The 24,975-nt window shown below is 36.4% G+C and overlaps 1 protein-coding gene across 2 annotated transcripts in view; it reads left to right on the forward strand.

Moving 5' to 3' along the window:
* LOC116160943 (MAGUK p55 subfamily member 5-A) overlaps positions 1-24,975 on the forward strand; it is a 75,179-nt gene that overhangs the window by 31,260 nt on the left and 18,944 nt on the right. Inside the window, exons 2-4 of one of the 2 annotated variants that reach the window (XM_031474095.1) lie at positions 7,626-7,845; positions 7,919-8,041; positions 14,520-14,759. In XM_031474095.1, the coding sequence (XP_031329955.1) occupies positions 7,626-7,845; positions 7,919-8,041; positions 14,520-14,759 (583 nt within the window). The remainder of the gene's footprint in view (positions 1-7,625; positions 7,846-7,918; positions 8,042-14,519; positions 14,760-24,975) is intronic. The other variant, XM_031474094.1, reaches the window with a different exon arrangement.

Consider the following 24,975-nt stretch of genomic DNA (forward strand, 5'->3'; position numbering starts at 1 on the left):
AGATTTTAACACACCTAACCGTATCCAAGAAATTCTTGTTGCTTCATGCATGTCGATACATTTATGCGTAGGTACTAGTGGTACCATTTATTTTCAATAGCAGCACTAACAGTTCAATTATTCGATATATTAATTGGTGAGTGCCATTACCAATTTCAAAGTCTTGTTGGTACGGTACGTAGAGATACCGTGGTTTTCTTTCAAAATAATCTCCTCAAATCAAATGAGTATACGGAGGAAATTCAACAGAATTTTGGGGTAAGTAAATAATTGCTATTTTGTAACTTTGTGATTGCATAATTAAGGGGGTTATCGAAGACTCCATCAACGTAAATTAAGCACAGCAACGCCACGAGAATGCTTGCTTTCATACAACACGTGCGTATAGTCTTACCATATTTTATAATAAAATTACAAGCAAAATTAATTGGAAGAAACTACGAGAAACGAAATTATGGCGTGTTGCTTTTCAGCATGCTTTATATGTCCCTTGCTGAAATAATTTATAGTCTAAATTGGTTTATAGCGTCTCGCTTGAAAGGTAAACGTACGGCCATAAATAAGGGGCAAACTCGCAAGTGACTTCACGCGCTTTTAAACTTTTCCATTTTTATCGCAGATTAACAATTACCCTGAATATGAGCAACTTTACACGCAACGCCCACTTGCACTGATTTCCATGTTCATTAATCTCCGATTATAATCCGAAAAGGCAGGCATTCTGTACCATACAATACAAATTACAGTGAATTGGGCGCAAACGAATGCAATAATTGTAACTCATTAAATTTAATCTTTCAGTGAGATAATTGCGATTCTAAGTGAACATTGATAACCATAACTGGTTTAACATTCAGTACGCGAATACGTTATTTTCGAATTCCTTCACATCAAGTGACGGCAAGACGTATTAATTTGTAATATTTATAAATTTCAAGTTATGGGTAAGACCTTAAATGAATTCATTGTATGCTAATATTTCGTATATTGTGTGCTTACAATAATGATTGTGTAGGTGTCTGTATGACTGAGGATTTGAATGTTAATCACTCATTTGACGAGACATTATTAATGTTATTTTGAAATAAGGCTTTAACGTGGGTCACTTGGCATGTATGGAGCCGCTAATCAAGTGACTTTTAAGTTTCAAATTGGCCACACTGGTACCTACCTATGTTCATTAACCGTTGTCCAAAAGTGACTAGGACGTATAAATTATCTTGAAAACCAATCTGACAAATTGTCTAATCACATTGTAAAGACAAAAATATTAATGAAAATCCACAGGCGGATGTTGCAAGGGCAGTCACCCGCGCCAAAATGGCAGTTTTTTTCATATTCTCAAAAAAAATCGGTACATAATACACTTCGATTCATTCATTCTATCTAAACGGTAACGGTTTTGAGCATTGTTTAAAATGGAGAGCATCCTATTTGACTCGCTATTTGACGTGCATTAAGTTGTACTCCCGATTTAAGAAAGTTAAGAAATCCTTGTTTTGTTCGTCAAATGTCAAAATTAAGAGCCCTATTTAATTTTTGATTTGCGATTACGACTTTAAGGCTGAGAGCGAAGGTAGGTAGGTATAGGCACAGACAACATAAATAGTTGTCTGTGGTACGGAATTCGTAATCTGGCAATAAATACAGCATTACTGACTACTAACATTTCCAACCGTGTAGGTACCAATTAATATCGTAATTTCCCCTGTTCTTACTAATTTTTGCGACACCTTAAAATTAACGGCTGCGCGGCGGTGAGAATTCTTGCACTCCTACGTTTTGTGTACCCTTATTAAGCGGCAGAGCAAAGCGATGAAAGCTTTATAGGGGAGTCGATGGTATCCGTCTGTCCGTGAACACGATAACTGTCAAACGCTTGGACCGATTTGGTTCAAACTTGCACAGTTAACATACAGAGTGGCCCAACGAGAAGTATATAGAGGGCTTTTAGGGTATTAAATTCAGAAATTTCGAAAAACCTCGAACACGTCAATTTTGTATTCGAGGGGGACAACTTTTGGAATACAAACCACGAACCCAAGTCTTCACCCCTCTACGTAGGGAGCTGAACCCCTAAAATTTTAAATGGAATCCTATGGCTAATGGCACATTATTTGAAAGTCAACGCGCTGCACTTGCTTTTATTCCAAGTGGCTATGTATCAAATTTTTTAAATGCCGAATGGTTATATTTCTTCCAAACGTCCCAATCGCCCTTTGTAGGTACTTTCCTTTGACAATTACTCTTAAGATATAAGGAATTATAACCGATCACGATAAGGGATCGAGGAGGAAGACTATGGTTAGTATAAATTAATTCCTTTCGTTGAGACCTTTCATTAGAGTACCATGAAGGAAAGATAAGGGAACCGAATCGAAATTGAGATATGGCACATTATTTGAAAGTCAACGCGCTGCACTTGCTTTTATTCCAAGTGGCTATGTATCAAATTTTTTAAATGCCGAATGGTTATATTTCTTCCAAACGTCCCAATCGCCCTTTGTAGGTACTTTCCTTTGACAATTACTCTTAAGATATAAGGAATTATAACCGATCACGATAAGGGATCGAGGAGGAAGACTATGGTTAGTATAAATTAATTCCTTTCGTTGAGACCTTTCATTAGAGTACCATGAAGGAAAGATAAGGGAACCGAATCGAAATTGAGATATTCTGCACACCAGTTTTCATACGACTCTCATGAAAATATTTAGCGGCCCATATTCACTGTGTGTGTGTTCCACTCCCCCCCTTCTCCCTCCGCCCCGTACTTTGATAAGAGGACAAAAAGAGGGGCAGTAGTAATTGTTAACCCCCCCCCCCCCCCCCCTCAGGCCCCGTCGCTCACTGATCTCGAAAAAGAGTCGCACGGGAAAGTTATAGTTTGTACAAACCAATTTATTTCGATGAGACCTTTTATTAGAATACCATGAAGGGTAGAACATGCTTAACGTGGCTGAAATTTTAAAATATTAATTTACCTAAATGGCAAGAGCTTTCGGACGCATCAAAACTAATCGAAATATCTTGACGAGATCGGTTGCAAACGGCGAATTAATTGCAGCGTTATTTACCGGTAGCGGCGGCTGAAACACAACGCTAGGAATTAAACCAATTATCTTTATCTTCTATTTTCAACTCCTAGAACCAATACCAGTACTTTCGTTGCGACACTGTGCGCCCAACTTACAACGCTTCTAGACTCGCTTCTAGATACCGGGTGTTCATCTACAGAGTGGTCATGAAAGTATGTAAACTTTAAGGCGCAAAACGGGTGCTTCGTTTGTAACGGCGGATTAAGTTGGCGCTTTTACTCTCACACCTGCCGCATAAACGGCCAACTAGCTCAGGGTTAGGAAACAAAAAAATTTTGAGATAATCTTCGTTTATTCGTAACAACTTACCAATGGGCCGAGCGCCACCTAGTTTCTTTAAACTATAAGAACTTACCCTGTATATAAAAAAACGAGAAAAATATAAGGGAGACTAGCAATAATAAAGCCAATAGGAAACGATTGGTATCTATTAATCTTCAATGACATTAAATATTAAATTAGCAATTGAAATCTAATCTCCCGCTCTCCTACATAAACTATTACACAGAATATTTTTCATTTTTATTAATATTTTCACAGAATGCAAAAATTTTGCCTATACTCTTCACCGATACATTTGAGATTCCTATTCTACATGTCCATTGACCTAACAGAGCAAGGTCAGCAGAACACAGTCAAACATATTGCATAATTAGGTGCCCTATTCCCGAATTAAATGCTCCTTTTTTTTTAATTATTACATGTTCTGCCAGGTTCATATGAACTCAGCAGAGCACTACCTTAAAAACCCAAGAAAATGAAAAGTGAACTAAGTATAATTAGGTGCTAATTAAGTGTCCTATTCCCGAATTAAATGCTCCTTTTTTTAAATTATGAACCTGGCAGAACATGTAATAATTTAAAAAAAAAGGAGCTCGTAATGCGGTAATAGGGCACTTAATTATCACCTAATTATAGTTAGTTCACTTTTCATTTTCTTGGGTTTTTAAGGTAGTGCTCTGCTGAGTTCATATGAACCTGCCAGAACATGTAATAATTTAAAAAAAAAGGAGCATTTAATTCGGGGACAGGGCATTTAATTAGCACCTAATTATAGTTAGTTCACTTTTCATTTTCTTGTTTTTTTGAGGTAGTGTTCTGCCGAGTTCATATGAACCTGGCAAAACATGTAATAATTAAAAAAAAAGGAGCATTTAATTCGGGAATAGGGCACTTAATTAGCACCTAATTATGCAATATGTTTGATTGTGTTCTGATGACCTTGCTCTGCTAGGTTCATGGACATCTATTCTACGCCGATCTTCTCAAGATTGTTACAAGTCCCTCCAACATTTTTTAGATAATTTCCGAAAGATTTTAAAGAACTGCTAAAAAATGCTTGATATTTGCTAATTTATAACGAACTTGGTAATAACAAAGTTAGCAATAAATCAACCACAAAAAAACTAAAATTTATGTGTTTCTTCCCTTTTTTCTAAAATCATCTTCACCCATTCCTCTCCTCTTCCGCCACTTCAGTCCTGCTTTCCATTGCTGTTGCCACCTCTACGTTCCCATACCATATGCTCTTTATCTTCCTATTTCTCTCCACAAATTTTGCATTTCCTTTCTTCTTTTCTCCACCTCTCCTTCTCTCTCTCGTCGTTTCCGCATCTAAACCTGGCCAGTATTTTGATATTTTTTCTTGCCGACGGCGTTAGATATTTCGGCAACCGACTGTTTCGTCGTAAGTTCTCGATGTTCACCCTGTTGCTATGCCCCTTTTTGTAAGTTCATCTTCCATCCTTTCCTCTATTTAGCTGCTCCTTTCTACATCAGCCTATCCGTTTTTGTTTGAACACCCCCACATCTACGTTCCATACATAACCAATCACCCCTTTCACCATTGCATCAAAAAATGATTGTCTTATTCTTCTTTTCTGTCTCCTATTCCCCACACGTGTATCATCGCCACGTCCTCCTTCTTTTTTAGTTCCCTTGTTATTTCCCTTAAAAAGGCATTTTCAGTACATCAGTAGGTATCATCATAACACTGGGTTATTTTTCCCCAATTTTTTTCTGTTATTATAAATTAAAATATGGTATAACTGAATATACGTGCCGAGATGCTAAAATGGAACTATTGGGATTTGACATTACTCGAGTGCTTCCATCTAACAGTCTGTAAATTATAATGTAATCTAAACAAATACTTGTAAAGTGGCCAGCAACATTCGAAGAATTGTAATGGTAAAAACCAGTTTACAACCCGTCACTTCTATAATGATAGGCAATTATAGTAATAATGACATAAAAAGGTTAGTTTACAGCTAAATATCAAGTTAGAGTCAATCTATACAATGCCGTTTATTGAAAAAGAACGAAGATATTTCCGCTTATGCTATTAAAGCTAGAAACGTTTTAAGATTGGCTTGCCATTATGCTAGCGCACTTCAATAACTGTTCAATGAGGAATTTGAAAAATTCCATTACTTGAAACCTGAAACGATTCTCTGTGTTACACTGCTCCGTTAAGTTTTTTTAATGTGAAATTTTCGCATATTTACGTGCGACCTTCTAGATTTCGGGTCTGTCGGCGAGCATAAAAAAGTATTATTAGCTGAAACAAAAGAGGTTTCATAATACGACTGAGAAAATAGTCTTTGTTGGTTTTAGGTAATGCTTCTAAACCGAATATAATTTTAACTATTAGCGATGTAAGTATTAAATATGCTTTATGTACTAAAAACATCTGTATTGCCAATTGGTGACATTTTCTGTCTTTAATCATGAGAAATTCAATTGTCAGTGGGCCATGTATGTACCCTTGAGGAACGCCTTAATCAATTCGCATATTTTATAACTTGTTTTTTAAGCAGTAAGAAATGAATTTTAAGAAAATATTTAAACTAATGTTTCACATTACACCATTTTTCCCCTGAAGACTGTTTGCGAAGGGCAGACGCAATTGTTTTGTAATAGTTGTGATGATCTTAGAGGTCTCGAATTCAGCAATACAATTTTGAATGACCCTATACTTACAGTTGGCTACCCTGGAAAAGCAGAACTATCACACTTTCATGTCAAGATGGCAGACGTTTCGCGCCAGTTTCAAATTTGATAGTAGTTGACTCGGACTGGGTTCTACGTTATATTACTATGGCGATGGCGGTCCCGGTCCTACCAGTAATTGCGACTGTTTACCATTCAATTCGGGCAAGACTTATTTATTTATTTAACCACAGGTCTCATTAGGAAGGGATTTGACTGGAACTGAAGTGTAGTGCGTAAAAAAAATGAAATATATTACGTCCGAAAAACCAGAAAAAAAAACCAACATGGAAGAACACAGGTACAAGACTATGACAACAAAATGCAAAAGAGAAATACATAAACCAAACATAATATATATAATATATCATAGCAATCTGGTAATCGAGTAGTTAGAGGACCTCCCTTCTTGTATTACTAAGACATAACTCACAAGAGCTGCAGTTCGCACGATACGAGAAAGAAACGGTTACAGCGAAAAACTGTATCAGACGCTTTCTCCACTGTATAAACGGTTAATAGAATCATACAGAGCAAGACACTAGAGAATCTCCCCTCTCATGAATACATAAGTTAATTCTTAATAAAATAATACAAAGGCATAATCATATGTACATTATAACAAAAAATTCACTTTCGACTCGGCCGATCAGGTGTAGGTAGATTTCTATAAGTGTTCGCCATTTTGTCCCAATATGGCGGAATTGTCTGATTCACGAACATGACCGAGATATTTATCAGTTTCAGTTACACCAAGTCACCAACCCTTAAAGTTTGGTCGAAATCGGTTCATAATTACGAAAGTTATAGTGTTTCTTGGAAGTGATATATATATAAACAGCTAAAACATGGTAAACCTATAAATCTATAAATATACTGGTACCCGAGCTGGTACCATTACAATAGTTAGACGAAATCTACCTAAAAAACATTATTCTAGGTACGGTATACAAAACAATAGTTTGGACCACGCCATGCTTCAATAAACAGATATCCAAATTTTTTTTTAACATGATCCATCGTTCCTCTAAATGTATGGGGAAGGCTTTGAGATGCGATTTTCTTAATCTTTGACAGATATCAAAATGTAAATAATAGCAAATTGTGACACGAATTTCACGTAATTACACTAGTAATTACACTTTTCAAAACAAATAAAATAAACATTGAGAAACAGTTATGCTGACACGTTATTCGAGCAATCGAAAAATCCTTGTTTCCAGCATCGGCTCAGAACGGTTAAGGTCGAAGACTTATCACGATTACTGTATACATAGCGTTTCGTATTTTTTTCCATACTACTATTCTTTCAGCTGTAAGGCATATGGCACCATATAGTGTATAATAAATTTAAAATTAAAACAAAATGCGTCTTTGAAAGTGACCACTTGCTCGAAATTTCCTTTGGCGAAATCTTTTTATCAGCATAATACCCGACCCTTGGGATAGGAACTACTCCCCGCGTTCGGGTTTCCGGAAAATGTTAAATGATCGGCTTATTATTTACATAAAAATAAACATTGTTTTTGTTTTCAGGCCAAGACGTCGTTCGGGCAGCAGCATAGTCGTGCTAGATGGCGAATTGGACACGGTAAAGAAGCCACCCGACGAACTCGAATTACCCGATTACAATATGGTTATGATGTTGGCCGGCGACAATGGACCGCATCGCGAAATGGCCGTCGACGTTCCCGACACGTTCATCGCAAGAAATAAGACGCCCCCTCGATATCCGCCACCCAAACCGAAACTGCAGGTACTGTCCACAAGTCGCACTTTATTGCATGTCTGTCATTTATTTATTTATTTTTTTGGTTGTTTATAATTAGGTAGGCTATAACCGTTTACTTGGAGTAACGTTTGGGGATAGCAGTAACGAGCGTGCTATAGACGTACCGGATACTATTTTCGAAAGTAAAATACCAACATCAAAATCTACATCTCACGTTAAGGTAAATAGTAGCATTTAACGTTGGTCTCTTATCTTTGTATATAGCTACTGGTTTCACACTCAAGTATTATCGCACGCCTCGGCTGCCACACTTAAAAATGACCCACTGTATATGGTTCAGTGCATACTTCCACGAACAGTATTTTTTTAGGTTAGAAACAAAAACTATTACAGGGTGGCTTGTTTTCCAATCCACAATTCTCCTCTTCTGTTTCTCTCATTCTTTGGTCCTTGTGAGTTGTGACCACACTGGACGTTCCCCTTCCTCTGTTGCGTTTTTCTACTTTTTATGTTTCGCGATTCACATTTCTTTCCTGCTTTTCTTCTTTTTCTGTACCTCGCTATACAGGGTGTTTCGAAATTCGCGCACACGAACTGTGGGATGGTGTTGTACAACGAAAACTATATAAAAAGTTCCTCTACCAGTTTTTGATCAGACCGGCACTTTTTTTTTCGACGTGCTGAAGCTTGTTGTAATTACGTATTCTTCATAATTATAGTTTATTTTGAACCTTCTTTTGTTTTTAAAAATGTGTTATTATTAAGTTTCACCAGTGGCGCAGCGTAGGGGGGGGGCGGACATTTTTGAAACCGCTGTAGCTCGAAAATAGCGGTCTGATGCAAAACTGGTAGAGGAACTTTTTGTTCAGTTTTTGTCATATAACATCATCCCATAGTCCGTGTGCGCCAATTTTGAATCACCCTGTATGTCCAGTCCGGGTGGCGTTTTTCACGTTACATAGTCTACATTGCCTTTCCTCTTCTTCTCTCCATCTTTCATCTCGTCTTCCCATCGTATTTAACCTTTCAATTTTTTTGAAATTATTTTTTTTAAATTGTGTTAGGCAGAACTTGAAACTGTCCATCGCTGAGTTGAAATAAAAACAACCAAATTTTGTAATGACTGTCAAGGTCGGTTCTCTAGGTCTCTAATTTTTGTTTAAAATGAGGGACTGGCAGCTTTTCTAAATTGAACGACGTAATATATCGGTGCAGTGATACTCAAACTGCGGAAAGCCAGCAGTTGCATTTTCAAATGTCGCAGCCAAAGTGGTTTGAAGCAATGGGCACGCACGCTCTCTACAACTACTATTTCTACAGAACTACTTCAAGTAGCATTGTATCTAGTGTTAAATAGTTCTTTTCTTTGTAATGTAATATGGGGTTAATTTACCCACTCTTTCGGGACTAAATTAACATTAACATTTGAATACATTTTGCAATCTAATGACAGTTAAACTTAAAAGTAAATACCTACTGTGATGTAGGATGCATCTAATTTGTGACAATTCAAGCTTCCAATCGTGTCTTTTGAAAATGTTTAAAAATTCCCAACACTTTGATTCGTTTTTCATTCTCATGGTTCGGTTATAATAAATTTATAGTAGCACGGAACAGCAATTTTGATTCGCTATACATTGTTCGTAAACATCCTGTATAAATGCGTTTATACGACCGCTGTTCTTAATGCGGAAATGAAATTTTTGATTTGAACGTGTCATAAAAAAACAACAATACGAACCATTTTGTAATGAGAATACTTAATGGTTGGTACTCTGTATAATTACAGGATGGGTCACTATTGTAATGCTAGAATATACAAATCACACAAACTGCCAGAACAGGGTCACGGTCGTCTGTTGCTCCACAATTTAAACGAAATTACGCATTTCATTTTCTCACATTTTTCCCTGCAACTCGCATTGCTATTTTTTTACTTTTTATCTCGAAGACGAAAGGAATTCTAAACATTCATTCTAATTACCTTCATGTCGCAATTCAAATTCAAGTCTACGGTGTATAATATTCCAGTGATTATAAAGAGTAATAAAGCGATAAAACAAAAATTGTCTTTTATGTTTCCAATGAGAATATTCAGGATAACATAGCATTTGATTGACAAATTGTACCCGCCTGTCGACTGTGGATGGTGTTTTTTTCTACTGGTAACAAAATAAATGTTAATTAATAACAAATTTTTAAACGAACTTGATTAGTATATGATCATGGAATTTATAACTATCCTATAAATTGTCCATTTCGTGTTAAATTAATTGAATACACTTCGTAGTGCAAAAAATTGACTACGGCTCTTGAATGTGCTTTTTGAAACATATGCCATACGCTCGTCATCCGTGCTCTGTGGGTTACATACCATCCTCAACAATTATCTAGTTCACTTACTTTCAGCGACTTTTATCAGAGTATACTTACTCTTTGCTTTTGTACAAAATATGGAATTATTAAGTGATATTGAATCCATATGGTTGAACTCTCATAGTCATTACTGTGTTAATTAGTATTGCACTTCAAATTTGATCTATATATAGTACTTACTTCTATTATTTCATGAAATGGCGAAATCGTCCAAATATTTAAATAAAATATTTTCATAGCACGCTAGATGTAGAAGTTACAGGCTACACTTTCTTATTTCAAAAAAAGAAATTCATTTGAATGCATCGCCATCATGTTTTGTTGAGAAATGAATGTAAAACTTCTAATTTTGATATTTTCTTGTCAATCTCTGTAAAAGCATAGAGTGTGACATGTCATTATTTTTTTTATCCTCTTATCTCATTCCGTAAAAATCCAATATGGCGCCCATAATAAATAAGAAAGTAGTAGCCTGCAGCTTCTAGCAATGTTTGAAAAAACCCGTTTTTTTTTAAATCCCAACCCACTGGGCCCAAGTGGGTTTTTTCGGGTAAAAGTGGGTAATAGTACTTTTTCGATCGGAATTAAACAATTCCACAACATGAAAAAAAACGCGGCGCAATATTGTGGTTGTGTTCTGGTGGTTTACTTTTACACGAGCTTTTACATTTTACTATGGGTAAGAATAAGAATACAAGTTTTGAACTGTTTTGAATTGTTAACTAATACCAAACGAACTCAAATGGATGTATCTATGTTTTATTTTTATATTTTAAAAATTAAAAGTGATTCGTGTATATGTGATTTAAAATATACTTTTGCCATATAAATTTATTTCAAACCAGCCCAAGTCAAAAAACTTAATTATTTCAAAATAAAAAAACCCACTAATGAAAAACCCTAGTGGGTCCAACCCGAAAAAACTCAGTGGGTTTTTACGGGTTGGGTTCATTCAGGCGAACCCTGGCTTCTACATCTAGCGTGTTATGGAAATTCTGATAACAGATTCAAATTTTCCGAAAAAAAACTGCCCATAGAAAGTGCCAACGAAAACCGTCCATTTCCGACCGTTTAACTTAGGGAAAATGACATTTGACATTTTCAGCTTTTCAATGATATGTCAGTTATTTTCAAAGTTTATCAAAAATTTCAAAGCGTTGTTTTAGTCACAAAAAGGAGCAACTGTGTCCCCATTTAACCTACACTGTAGCTCTCACCGTTACAGAGGTATACAGGGTGTCTTAAATTGAGTAGGATAACATCGCTATCTTTGTTATGATTATACAGATTCGGTTAAATTGGCAAAGTTGTGTAGTTTTTTCTGCTAATGGATATTCCGATGCGATATTTTGAAAAAAATAAATCGTTTCGTAGATAATTCAAAAAAGTGAAAATCGCCATTTTTTAAAAGTTCAAATATTTTAGTAACAAAGAGAGCTATCAAATAAAAGTTTGAAGATTGGATGGGATAAATGCAATGAACGTACTTTCCGAGATATTGACATCAACTTCCTTATTTTAAATGGACGCCATATTGGATTTTTGGATTTCACTCGATATAGAAAAAAATTAGAAAACCAGTGATACTAAACACTTAATATTTCATTTGGGAATCAACCTTACATTTTTGCCTCACAGTTTACAATGTAATATCTTTTGGCGCTAGTGCGCGTTCCAGTATAATGAGACCGCTTGGGATGTGAGACATAATCGGGTAGGGAATTGAATAAAATGCAGAATTTCGTGCGTACGAAAAGACAAGAACATATAAAATATATTACGCACACTAAAAGGCTATACCAAGGAAACCTTCTTCGGGACAAAAACCCCTGAATAGCCCACACAAATACATGAAATAAATCAGCACCAAATGTACGATCAATTCGTAAAATGATAAATTGCGTGTACATAAAAAACATTCAAAGCATCGATCTGCTCCAAGCATCGACTTCAATTAATTTAATACGGACAATTCAAGTGAGAAATGCCAGTAGTATTCATGTTCAAGTCGATTATCGTACAAGCAAATCACATAAATAGGAGAAATGTCTTTTCTCGTATTACTAAGACACGAGAGCTGCAGTCCGCACGAGAAAGAGAGCAACATATACAGCGAAGAATCGTACGGTATTAAGTACTTCCTTCGCTGAAATTAGTTAAACTACTCATACAGAGAAACATCAAGTTAGAGTATCCCCTTTCTCGTATATGCCAAGACACAAGAGCTGCAGTCCGCACGAGATGAGCAACAACACGCGCGATAATAAACTCCCACGTGAATACATAAATAAAAACCCAATAAATCAATATAGAGGAAAACTCATTTCCTTTATGGTTTTTCTTGCGATAATGTGCGGCTTTTGCCCAATTAGAGGGCGAATTTGATGCAAAATCAAATTGTGTCTCACCTTTAGTAATATTAACCGTTGCTGCTATAATCTAATTGATATACTCATATTTTTTACACACAATTTTGTGGTTATCTTAACTGTAAAATACGGCTCGTGTAATGACATGACACCACAGTTATTTATACTCGTAAAATACGGGTAGTGACAATTTTTTTTTGCAGATATTAGAGGTACATGCGAATTGATCTGTAGATGTTACAATGTGAAACCTTTTTTTAAGGGCTCTATATTAATTTTTTATACTTGGGGGGGGGGGGGAATTGATTAACTAACTATACGTATTAAGTTTGTCGTATTTATATTAGTATAAGCAAATATTATGAAGGCTATCGAAGCTCAGTTGCATACCCGTCGTTCATTGACTTACAACAGTCGGAGATGCGGGTTCGAACCCTAGTCCGCGCGATTTTTTCAATAATACATCACAGCAAAAAGAATGGAACCAAGGAGTATGATAGATAATAAAGTGGTCACTTTTATCGCACTCAACCAGAGCCACGTTCGAATTTTTTTATTGCTTTATCTTGTTCTTTTTGAATATTGGTCCTAATGGAGGGATCTAAAACGAATTTTAGGTGAGCTGCTGAAAAATGGCTGCTATGGGAGAGTTGCATGCACAAATTTGTTTTGTTTTGTAAACTGTGTAATGTAATTCGAACTAATTTGTCACGTCAGTCACGATTTAATTTGTGCTACAATGGTCTAGTGGTAAGGCTTGCACACGGGCGGGTCGAATTCGTGGTACGAAAATTGAGGTATATTGTATTGGGGTAAAAAATGCCCCCCCCCCCCCCAATCAAACAAAATTTCTGTCTGTTGGTCCGTCGGTCCTTCTGTACTCTCATTTCCGGCTAAACGGCTGAACCGATTGGAACTAAATTTGGACTTTGTACACATATTCCTCGACATAAAAGGAAGAGCGCAAGTGTTTCTTTCAAGCTCTCATTTCCGACTAGACGGCTGACTCGATAGGAACCAGATTTGGTACAAACTTATACAAAAATGCTCCAGACATGCGCAGTGTATGGAACGGACTATCGTCGTTTCAAGCAAGTAGGGCGTAGGGTGCTATTTTCTGGCTGCTAACTTCACACGAGTTTAGATTTCTTGTGCTAATAAAAAATCGCCTAACGGTAGGCAGCCAAAAGCGCATTCTTCCAATCACAATAGGTAGTGAAAATTTTAAAGTTGCTTCTCGATCTGCTTATTACAATGACTTAGCGTTAGGGAGTACTTTTGTATTAAACAGCATTGACACTAAAAGAACGGATCGATTATGTATTAAACTGTTACAATAAGTAGATAATGTGACTGTTACATAAGACAACATAAACTAAACATGTTTTTGCCATAAAAAGAATAAATTGTGTTAGCCTTCTAGTTAATAAGCGTAGCTGCAGACGACTATTAATTTTGTATTCAGCCGGCATTTCTAATACAATGTATAATTTCAATCTTTCTGATCTAGCAAAACAATGTTAGCTTCCACCGCAATTCCAGTGGTACCATGACCTATTTCTGTCATTTACGTTCCTTTGACGAGAATGTGTCGTAAATCAGATCGCAAATATCTGCGCCTTATGTGGTGCAAACGAAAGTCATTTAAAAGTTTTAATTAGTTAACCACAAGGGAATAGTCTTGTTCTTAGCGTTTTGCACTATTAATAATTACGGACATTTGAGTTTGTTCAACTAGAAACGCGCAGAATGTGTTAGAGTATCCTCGTGGGACGTGGGTAATTTTTCGCCACGGTCCAGCAATTTACTTCCCGTTTCAGGAGAACTATTTTACCTTCTTGTTAAACGCATTGGAAGCTTGTAGTTTTCGCTAATATCCTCTTAGTTTAATTACGCTTCTCAAATTGTAGATTATCCAGAACGAATGTTGTAAAGTTTTCTCTTTGATTTTAGAGTGGATTAAATGGAACGGCGGCGTCGCCCGCCCTCAAGCCGGTACCGCCACCAAGAGATCACCTCAAAATCGAGAAGGACGGTCGACTTGTAAATAGAACTCCAGCACCTCAACTACCAGCTAGAATAACAAATAACAACAACAATAATATCACAAGCAGTCCCGCTCAGCTATCGACCACCATAGCCACAACAGCTGAACCTACACGAGAACAACTGGATAGCATAAAGAAGTATCAGGTGAGTTTCAATCGGTCACCGTTGATTTTGCGTAATGAAAAATGTTGGTTAGTCACGTAAAATAAGTACAGTACGGACGCAGGAAATTGCGATTAAACCAAGGAAAAGTTCAAAGGTTACGTTTATTTTAACGGCGCTTCTTAATCAATCAAGCTGACTTTTATTACTTGCTCACTAATAAAAATAAAACATCAAGTCCTAAATGGCATTGCATACTAATTAAGTAGGTAAACCCGTTAAATCTATTCGAAGGACGAAATTATGGTTTTGGCGTTTTGCTCTCTTAATCATAACTCAAATAATTAACCAAGTAGGTATGTTTTGTTTAGGTAAATTTGGAACAAATGGTTTAGAATTAACTCTTTTTAAACTTCATATGAAATCGAATGGAAAAAGTCCTAGAACATACAATTCACAGGTGGTTAACAAAATTAAATCTTCCATAATGAGAGATAAGTGATTAGTCTAGATTAGTCTACTTCGAGAATTCACAACATCTGGTTAATCGCCATAATACATACCGCCTTCTGAGTTTCAGTGGTTGTAGGAGGGTTGAAATCGAACGCTTACATTTCCCATTAAAAATTTTGCGAAGACCGTTCAACCGTTTATCAATAATCAGCATTTAAATATGTGCAAATTTTTTCGCATTACTTTAAACGTATTGTCTATCGTAAACCGGAAATTCGCCCACTCATTTAAATATTATTCATAAACAATTGGAGATGAACATATGTCATGGCAGAGTTTTTTGTTAAACATTTAGTCCTCTACATTTGATGTTCAATATTTTTTCCTATGTCTATATCGTTTGCCCATTGCTTTGAATTAAATGCGCGCGATGTGATTTTCTTAAAATACCACCATAAGTCTTCACTGAATGGATGGATAGACTAAGACTACTAAGAGCAAACTTATTATTTGAAATAATTATAACGTCCACGTTATGGGTTATAATTACAACGGTAATCGTGTTCACAATGGCCAATCATCACTCGTCTAGACAAGATGCAATCGGCGATGGTAAGCTCCAGGTAACTCGAATGGAAACGCCGTTCCCAGGAATTCTAAAGGGCAAGCGGTGGGCGGCTTCTGATAAATGCTAAAACAAACTTAAAGCGCATAGCAAATTCTCTAAGCTGGAATAGTAAATCATCGGATGCGATAGCGGTTTTTACGGGAAAGCAAATGCAGGAAAGCGAGACAATATACCCTTTATAATTAATGAAACGGAAAACAAAAGTTTGCAAGTAACGGAGCGGTAGGAAACTGTGCAGTAAACTTAATGTAGAAGAGGATGAAAGCAAAATAGATTTACGGAAAAGCTCAAAATAGCGGTAGTTATACAAAACGTACTTTGCAAAGATGCAAAAGGCAGAAAGGAAAAATTTAAATACAGTTAATTCAAAAAGATCCCTTATATAAAGTTCGGCTATGCCGTGGTGGGAACGTACGAAATTCCAAGTCGAACGGCGTATTCGGTTATCTGGATCCAAAAATGACAACTTCTGTAATTAATTACGTCCTTCCCAGACGTTTTAAAAATACGGGACCGGTGTAAAAATTCAAGTTTTTTAACGGCGCAGCCGCACTTAACGGATTTAATCGGAGGCTGTTATCTGTAACCCATTTAACTAATTACGGTTAATTATACCTATCCAAATAGTCGGAATGAAATCTCCGAATTCGGTAGTCCAGCAATCCCTTTTGTTTTTTTGCAATGTGAGGTCAAGCGGCATAATCTTTTATCACGTTGATATTTTTCTTAAACTGCACGACTATAATCTAAAAACTATAATCGATTAATGGGTAATTAACAGACCTAAAACTGAAGAAGATTGATTCTTTCTCTTCTTTCTTGGGAACAGAGCTTTCAGCGGCTATAAAAACCATATAAATATTCCTAGGGGAACGGTTGCAAACGGCAAATTAAATACGGCATCTTATTTTCCTTAACGGGCGGCTCTACAAATTAACCCACTAATTCTATCGTATATTTTCAACTTCTACACAGAAATAAATATTTTCGGAGCGACAATTCGTCACGAAGGGCCCAACTTAAAACCCTTCTAGATACCGGGTGCTCAGCAGAGCGGGTCCACTCCACAAATATACGATTTGATCCTAACTTCGGGTATGAAACTTCAAGGCGAAAACGGGTGTTTCGTTACAAAATGAGACGCAACAGCAAAAATATTCTCAATATTCGACCTAAAACCGGGATACTTGCAGATACAACTCGCGTTAGATTCACGTGCCTTGCCACTACACAAGCCCAGATGGAGGCAATGTCCCAATGATGTCATTCGGTTAAAAATCGAGCCATCAACTTGTTAAAGCAATAGGATACCTAGGAACTTTTCGATGGTCTGCCATTCGTAATATACTTCAACACCTAGGAAGACCATCTGGACCACATGCAACTTGTCGTAGCACGGCCCCAATAGCAAACACTCAGGTTATTGTGCCGAGAAGTGTCGTCTAGGGATGACTTTACTAAAGCATTGATTACATCATCGGTGAGACCATTACCAGAGTCAGAGCGGAGGCTTCCACGACCAGGGTCAGTAAGATGCGAGCAAATATCGGGATAGGGGTAGACCGGAAGTCGCTCACAATCAACTGGTCGAGAGAGTACGTACTATGATGCGTCGGGATACTAGGAACTCTGAACAATCTCCTCAAGAAAGGTCACTTTGTGTGGACCCCCAGTGGCGACTAAAAAGCATTAGTAGTCCCCACTACAAAAAATCCTTCAAAAATTTCGTTTATTTACATGAAATAATCACCGTCTCAAAAATTAGGCACATCATTGTTGCTAAACTCATTTCTTCTTTCTAGTTGTAATTGCACCCAAAATAGCCCTACTTTTATAGGATAAGCAATATCACTCTCAAATAATCGCGTCGCGATCATACAAATTTCACGAAATTTAAAATTTGCAAAATTCGTATCGTCAGCTGTGATATTCTTCATGAGCTCGTAGAGTAGCATTTTAATGCACGTATTAAATTGCACTCCTCTCCGAAAGAGGTTAAAATGAAAAATGAAGGTTTTTCGACAACAGCTGGGCCAAAATTTTTATCTTTAAATATATAAAATTCTTCTGTACGTATGCTTGTGACTGAACTCCTCTTAAACGGCTGGACGGATTTTGATAAAAACAATTTTTATGTGCCTGTGTGTTCCCGCATGGTTTGTAATCACAATTGGAGCCGATCGAATTATAGAATTTTTTAACTTCTTTTTTCGTTGATGTCGCACTCTGCTGTTTCGTGTACCGATCGATATATCCGCCAAGTCACTTGTGTCGTACCGTGACGATCTGTTTACTGTTTTAAATTCTGTACGCTGGGTTTCCGGTATCATATATCCGTCAATATTGAGCGTGCGAGAATGGGGGGGATCTAGTTTCTTTTAGTATATATTTTAGTCCTCGTTCATTAAAATAGTGTGTTTTTCCTTTTTCAAAGGCATTGGAGAGCAAACATAAAGATCCCTAGTTTCAATCTGCGAGAAATTCCATTTACTGTTCGATTTTTAAAATTAACAAAAACGAAAATCCGAGGATTTAAATTGTGGCCAAAAAAAATAAGCCCAAAAATTTTAATTGTGCTCAGTGTCACTAGAAAACTTACAAGAGAGAGTCGCTACAATTGTACCTACCACTTATTTCTAAGTACATTCCAACTCCCAAATCCGAAGTGGCCAAGACATCATTAATAATTACTTGATGTTCGTAACCATTTAAACCTATACATCTCTAGTAGCACTAAGGACTTCTCACTTCTGTATAAGGATCATAGGAGAAAATAAGAACCATAAGAAGCATATCGATCGTTAGAGGTGACGACGAGGTCAAATTCACGAACTTTATTTTCCATCTTAACCTTACCATTTGCCTTACCTTTGTTTATGTGGGGAAGGTGTGAAAATTTAGATCCGGATTTCTTCTGGAGGTTGACACAACAAATTATCTACTCTTGACATTGCTTATTTTGCAGTCGTTACAAACAAACTTATAAGTAGCTATCTAAACGTCTCAGGAATGTTTAAGTTCTTTTTATTGCCGCTAGAGGTCTCACCCTTATAATTAAAATCACAATTAAACTCATTCTAGCCATTGACATATAGAGATGAACTGCGCGTGCCAATCATAAGCGCGGATACTGCAGATGAGAGAGAAGGGCCTGATGTAAAGTTGCTAGCAGGATTAAAATCAAAGATAAAAATCGAAAGCAAATTGCGGCAAACCGAAAGATCAACATAGTCAGTTGATAAAACGGCGATCCAAAGGAAACGGCGGAGGTTAAAAGGCATAGGACCTTTCGTCAAAAATGAATCCCGTGGAGTGGGATTGCGATTTTTTGGAAGTAGTTTCTTTTCAGGATCAGAGTTAGAATTGTTATTCGCTCTTTGGCAAATCCAAACATCAGATCTGATTGAAGTTTTGCATAAATTATCATCAGTCTTCCAAAAAAAGTTAAAATTCTCGGCCTCATCCAACACGACTGAAGAAGCTGAAACAATAACATTTCTAAACTTAATTCAAATTTAAGTTAATCGAATTTCTTAATAGAAATTTATAACAAAAATAATGATCATTTAGGAAGATTAGGTAAGTCACTAATTAATTGTTGCAGATGTTTTTTTGTAATTAACACAATTCATGTTATTCTATTCTTGAAAGTTTTCTAAAATAAACTCTAATTCCGTCTACAGTCTTCTGAACGAGCTAAATTCGTATGTTAAACTCTGAATTATGCATTGAATGTGAGGAGCTTGTTTCTTACGCCAACGCATCGAAAAAGGACTCGAGCAAATCCATTTCATTAATTAAAGGCACGACGAGAACCCTACGTATATCCAAACAGACTAACGTTTCACTTCCAAATCACCCAAATTCATAATAATGAAATTAATTTGCCCACATCACAAACATAATCATTAAACCCGGTTATTGTGTATCCATATTAATTTGTAGGTAATTGGGATAGTCCGCCTTAACCCTTCGACATGTTCACCCAATTTAGCACATAACCCATATTAGATCAAATAATTTACATGATTCAGAAGTTCCACGACTAGTTTAGAACTTGTTACCTCGCTGAACTATTCTTAGCATATTTTGTAAATGGCGCTAATTAACCCAATTAAATTCTCGCATTCATCGCTCAGATTACGAATCGAAGGCGGTAACTAAAATTCGTCCCTTATTGTCGAAACGATTGTTTACTTTCCGAATGAAGCGACGCGACGCGACGGCAGAAAATATATCCCCTTTAAGAAATTAGGCAGACTGTTTAATTAGATATTTGTAATTATGTTTGACGCACTATCAACTTTTAATTGCGTTGCGTAGGAACGTGTGCAGTTCGTTTCTAATCTCTCTTAATTATTTTACCGTCGGAATATTTTAATAAATTTTATGTGAAAATGCTTTCAAGTTACATGTAACACTAATGAGATCCGTTGTATAGTCGCACCAAACATGCACTCCCACAAAGCTTTGGATCACTTGAAAAACTTGGTCAAGCTTTTTCAATTGTGGAAGCTTTATTATTATTCGAGCACGTCAATGTATAAACTTGAACTAGATACTCGCCATATGAGCTGTATTTAAAGTAGTTGTGTAATTTACACGATAAAGTAATGACCTAAAGTTTTTGAAACTACACTGCGTTCAACATTCAGCGCATCTTAATTATGCTGAAAATTATTAAAACCATTAATATATTTATTGGTGCTAGTGATGCGGACAAAAATAGACTATAAGATAAAGCGATTGTGGTTAGTAAGGGCCGTAAGCGAAGTTGTATGTTCCAAATTTTCATGTTTGTGAAGTTTCTATAATGTGATCATGATCATTTATTGGGATGGTATCGTGGTGCCTTCTATTGTGGTTGCAATTTAAATTTATTTAATGCCGTGGTATGATCATTAAATTATAGATGTGTTGTGATCACTTGTTTTCCAGTTTTTGCAAGTTTCGCTATTGCATTCTTCACAAATGCGCAAAGTTTTTTCGCTCGTTAATGCTTAAAAATATAATGTTCTTGGTTTGGTGCCGGCAGTGCCGGTAACTGCCGGGAGGCATATTTGTAAACGGCAGATGCGACCGCCTGGCCGCGAAAATTGACTCTGCACCACAACTATTTCAGAATGCGAACTCAGTTTAATCACGATTGAATGTGTGCAATAATAGTCGAGTAGAAAGGATACTCGACTTGCAACCGGGCGACTCGGGTTCGATTCTTTGCATGTACAGTTTTTTATGCGACAGGGAGAGCCTTAAGATATGTGCAGAGGGACAAATACAATGGTGTGAATCTTTGATTTCAATACCTAATTATTGAATTTGTTCATTCAAGAGTCCTTGAAATTCCCTCCTCTCCGTAAGATCAAAGCCCTTGTGATTTAAAGATCTATAACAGGTCAATTAAGAATACCTATGAACCTCAAAAGCCCCTTCAAAAACGTTTGGGAACATTAAGAACCGCGTCTTTAAGGGCTTTTATTGTTTTTGGGTGTATTCACGAGTCTTTAAAAGATTTCAAAAGCCTCCAAGATGTTTTTAAAACCTTCATTGGAGTTTAAGAACGTTTAGTTTTGAAGCCGAACCTTGAAAGTCTTTGATATTGAACCTTTAAAGTCTTTAATATTTTAGAGTGGTGTATTTTTCATTAGTCTTTGAGAATATGTACAGGTATGCGACGAGAATCTTGCAGGGCCTTCAAGAGACTTTAGGCGCTTTTAGATCATTGTTGCATTTGAAATCTTTGCTATCTTTAAAGGTCTCAAAAGACTGCCAAGAGTCTCTGTGAGCCTTACAGCCTTTAAAAATGCTTAACACATTTTAGAATTGTCCAAAAGATTTGCTTTGAAGAGGCCTTTGGATTTTCTATGGGGTTTCAAAAAATTTTATGGCAGTCCCAAAGAGATTTCAAGAGCCTCAACATATTTTGGTATACATTTAGTCTTCAAGAGGCCTTAATAGTTTTGGTCTTTTTAAGGGTTGTAAAACCGAACCTTGAAGAACTTTTGCGCTTCTTGAGGGACTTTTATGAGCTTTAAGGGAGTCTCTAAGCACCTTTAAGAGTTTGTAAGAGCTTTCAAAGGTCGCTGTAACAACTTAGTTCATTTACAGGGGTTGGAAACTCCTCTTGTAGAACATAAATTTTATTCTTTACGGCACTGGTAAAAATGTTACAATGAATTTTTTGTACTGAAATAATTACGGCTAGCACAGTAATGAATAAATGACTTACTTTGCGGAAAGTTAGTCCTTTATCACTTATAATCTGAAAATTACCCGATGCCCTGTTTGATCATTGTCAAATAAATACTCATATAAATTGCCTTGTTTGAATATATTGCTGAAGATGATCTCGTTCCAACTCCAGTATTCTTTCCATTGCTTGTAATTTAAGAAAATATTTATGTACTTCATGTAACTCATATTTAAATTTCTATATCGCGATCACGTTTACAATCTAATTAATTACCTAGATTTGTTAATATTCGTAATTAATCAAACATCTGATACAAAATTATATTCAAAATAAATGTATACGTCTCTGGATAAATTCCCGTGGGTCGACCTCTTCAGGAATGTTAGAATTACTGTAAACATAAACCTTTTATACAAATTCCGCACAAATCGACTCCTATGGTTATACAATGCAAAAAATTCGCAATAACTTACATTTATCGATGAGTCAACAATATTTTTTCCAATGGATAGTTGATTTTCTCCTTTGGAAAGGTACCAGCTGTTTGGAAAACTGGATGATGGAATGCCTTGTACAATACATTCGGACCTTTTGTATCGCCAGGTTTACAACTGAGTAACAAATAAAAGTTTGTTTACTCGTTGAAACGGAATCTCGAAAGATGGTTGACGAATTTGAATCCAGAACAAATCGCGCTTCAGGTTTCTTCTTAGTTCCAATTTGGTTTATTTACTGGAAATAATTACCAATGTTCCGCAGTATGTAAAGATCCAAAATTATCCTTATAACTTAGAGTTTTGATATCCAATAAAGCATGAATTAATTGTCTTTAACCATTTCACCTGTGGCCGTTTAATGTAGATCTAATAACACTCCGTATACACAAGAGAGGTGAACCGATAAAATTGAAAAACTGTTTTTTTTATCGTAACTAGCTACTCCAAAGATAGCGCAATTAAAATTAAAACCAAAGGTATGTCGTGACAAAAGAACCGCTCTGAAGAAAATTCCGAATCACTGTTCACAGAGGTTTAATATGGGGGGAAAATCTGGAGCAAGAGAGGTAACATTGGAAAACACACTTTAGATACATCACATCGACAATATACAAAAATTAACCATTCAAGGAAGTAACATCTAACGTTAATGTAATACAAAATTTGATAAGCTAAAGAATGTCCATCCAAAGGAAATTTAAAAGCAACTCCAAAACTTTTCCACTTGTGAAAGTTACATAAAGTACATGAACTACATTGTTAATTAGCTGGCCCTCCTCCAGTCCAGAAGGTATCTGAAGGTCCTGGATACGGTAACCTTAGACTAAAGTTGTATTTTCAGATGAATGCCGTTAATCACTCCGCCATCTACCTCTGCGTGGGTGAAAAAGTTAAATTACATTATTACACTAAAAAAAGGCAGATTCGTACAGAAAAAATTGAAGTTGCTGGTTAATCCAAATGAGTTTTAAAAAGGAACAAGACATTACCAAAAAAGTTTGCAGAATATTATACATCTCGTCATTTAAAAAAAAAAGTATTTATCTGTTACGCTTTTGTTTTAAAAAAATTCAAAAAATCAAACATTCTAATTTATTTATTTATTACCCCACTCTTGTTCTGGACCCTCAACAGGCTTGCACCTAGAGTGAACCGCATAATGCTTTTTTAGAGGTGCCTCTGCATAAGGTTTTAAGTTGTTCTATACTACTCGGGCACCTTACGAATTAGGAAAATTGCAGGAAAACCTAATTCGGAGTGGTCGGCAGAATGCTCGAAACTGATCAAAGGAAATTCTCATCTCTGTCATAGATGAAAAATTCTTACCTGAGCCCAGGTTCGAACACCCGACCTCCGTCTATATAGCCTTACCGCTCTACCACTGAGCCGTATACTCGTAGTCAGTGATAAAAATCAAAATCAGAATAACTTTTATTTGAAACGTATTTTCGATATAATGGAGATTTACAAAGATACATATACGATATTTATTCCATACTTTTGGGACAGCCTGTATAGAGCACTGAACTATACTTATACATACTGGAACAGTGACAGAAATCGCGCCTTTGCGCGCTATTTCTCTCGACGCGCTATGGCAGGACACCGCCAGTTCGCGTTCCACTTTATGTATAGTTCAGTGATATAGAATTGTACGTAGAATCTAAAAATGAAATAACCTATAGGGTGGTCCATTTAAAGTGAGCAAGTTAGGTACCATGAATTTCCGGTTGTGTCGCCTACTTAAAAATATTTTAGTACCTATACTGTCAAATTTTCAAAATATACCCTGGCAGCAGTACGTACCAATTATTCTGATAGCATTTTTTCTTTTCCAAATTGAGTCAGTACCATCGAAGAATATGTTATGTGGTAAATAGGAAATTACACCCTCTTAAAAAAAGCGACATGAGAAATAAATAAGTCTTCACAGAAAGGAAGAGATGGATTAATTACACGGTAATGACACCCCTGAATGCGTCAACGGGTACTTGAAACAAAATCGGCCCTTTATATACACAAAGGTCCGCGTCCTTGTTTCGAATTTTGTTCCGACGATAATAACTAACACTTTGTCTTTTCGCCTCGCCGATCAAAGCGAATGTTTCTTTCAAATGTACCCCACCTGCCAAAGGTTAAAGGTGTCTTAATTGAGTTCGGTATAAAGGGATGGATTAAACAGAATTAGGGTGCATAAATGTCAACTTTTAAATTACGCTCATTTCCAATAGAGCACACGAAATAGACCAGGCGGGGGAGGGAGCGTGAGTAGGTACTACCTGTTTAAATTTTACACACCGTGACATAACATTATCTTTCTCTGTCGTACTTACATGGAATTTATACTAATTGTGTGTTTCCATAATTACACGTGAAAACCTGTTAGTCGCTGGTGGGTGCCGTTTAAATTATGACTCGGTGATCAATTAATTTGAAAAGGTGATAATAATTGGATGTTATCGCAATCTCTGATAAGGTAGATTGCTT

The sequence above is a fragment of the Photinus pyralis genome, unplaced genomic scaffold (genome assembly GCF_008802855.1).
Source record: "Photinus pyralis isolate 1611_PpyrPB1 unplaced genomic scaffold, Ppyr1.3 Ppyr1.4_LG10, whole genome shotgun sequence".
NCBI lineage: Eukaryota > Metazoa > Arthropoda > Insecta > Coleoptera > Lampyridae > Photinus > Photinus pyralis.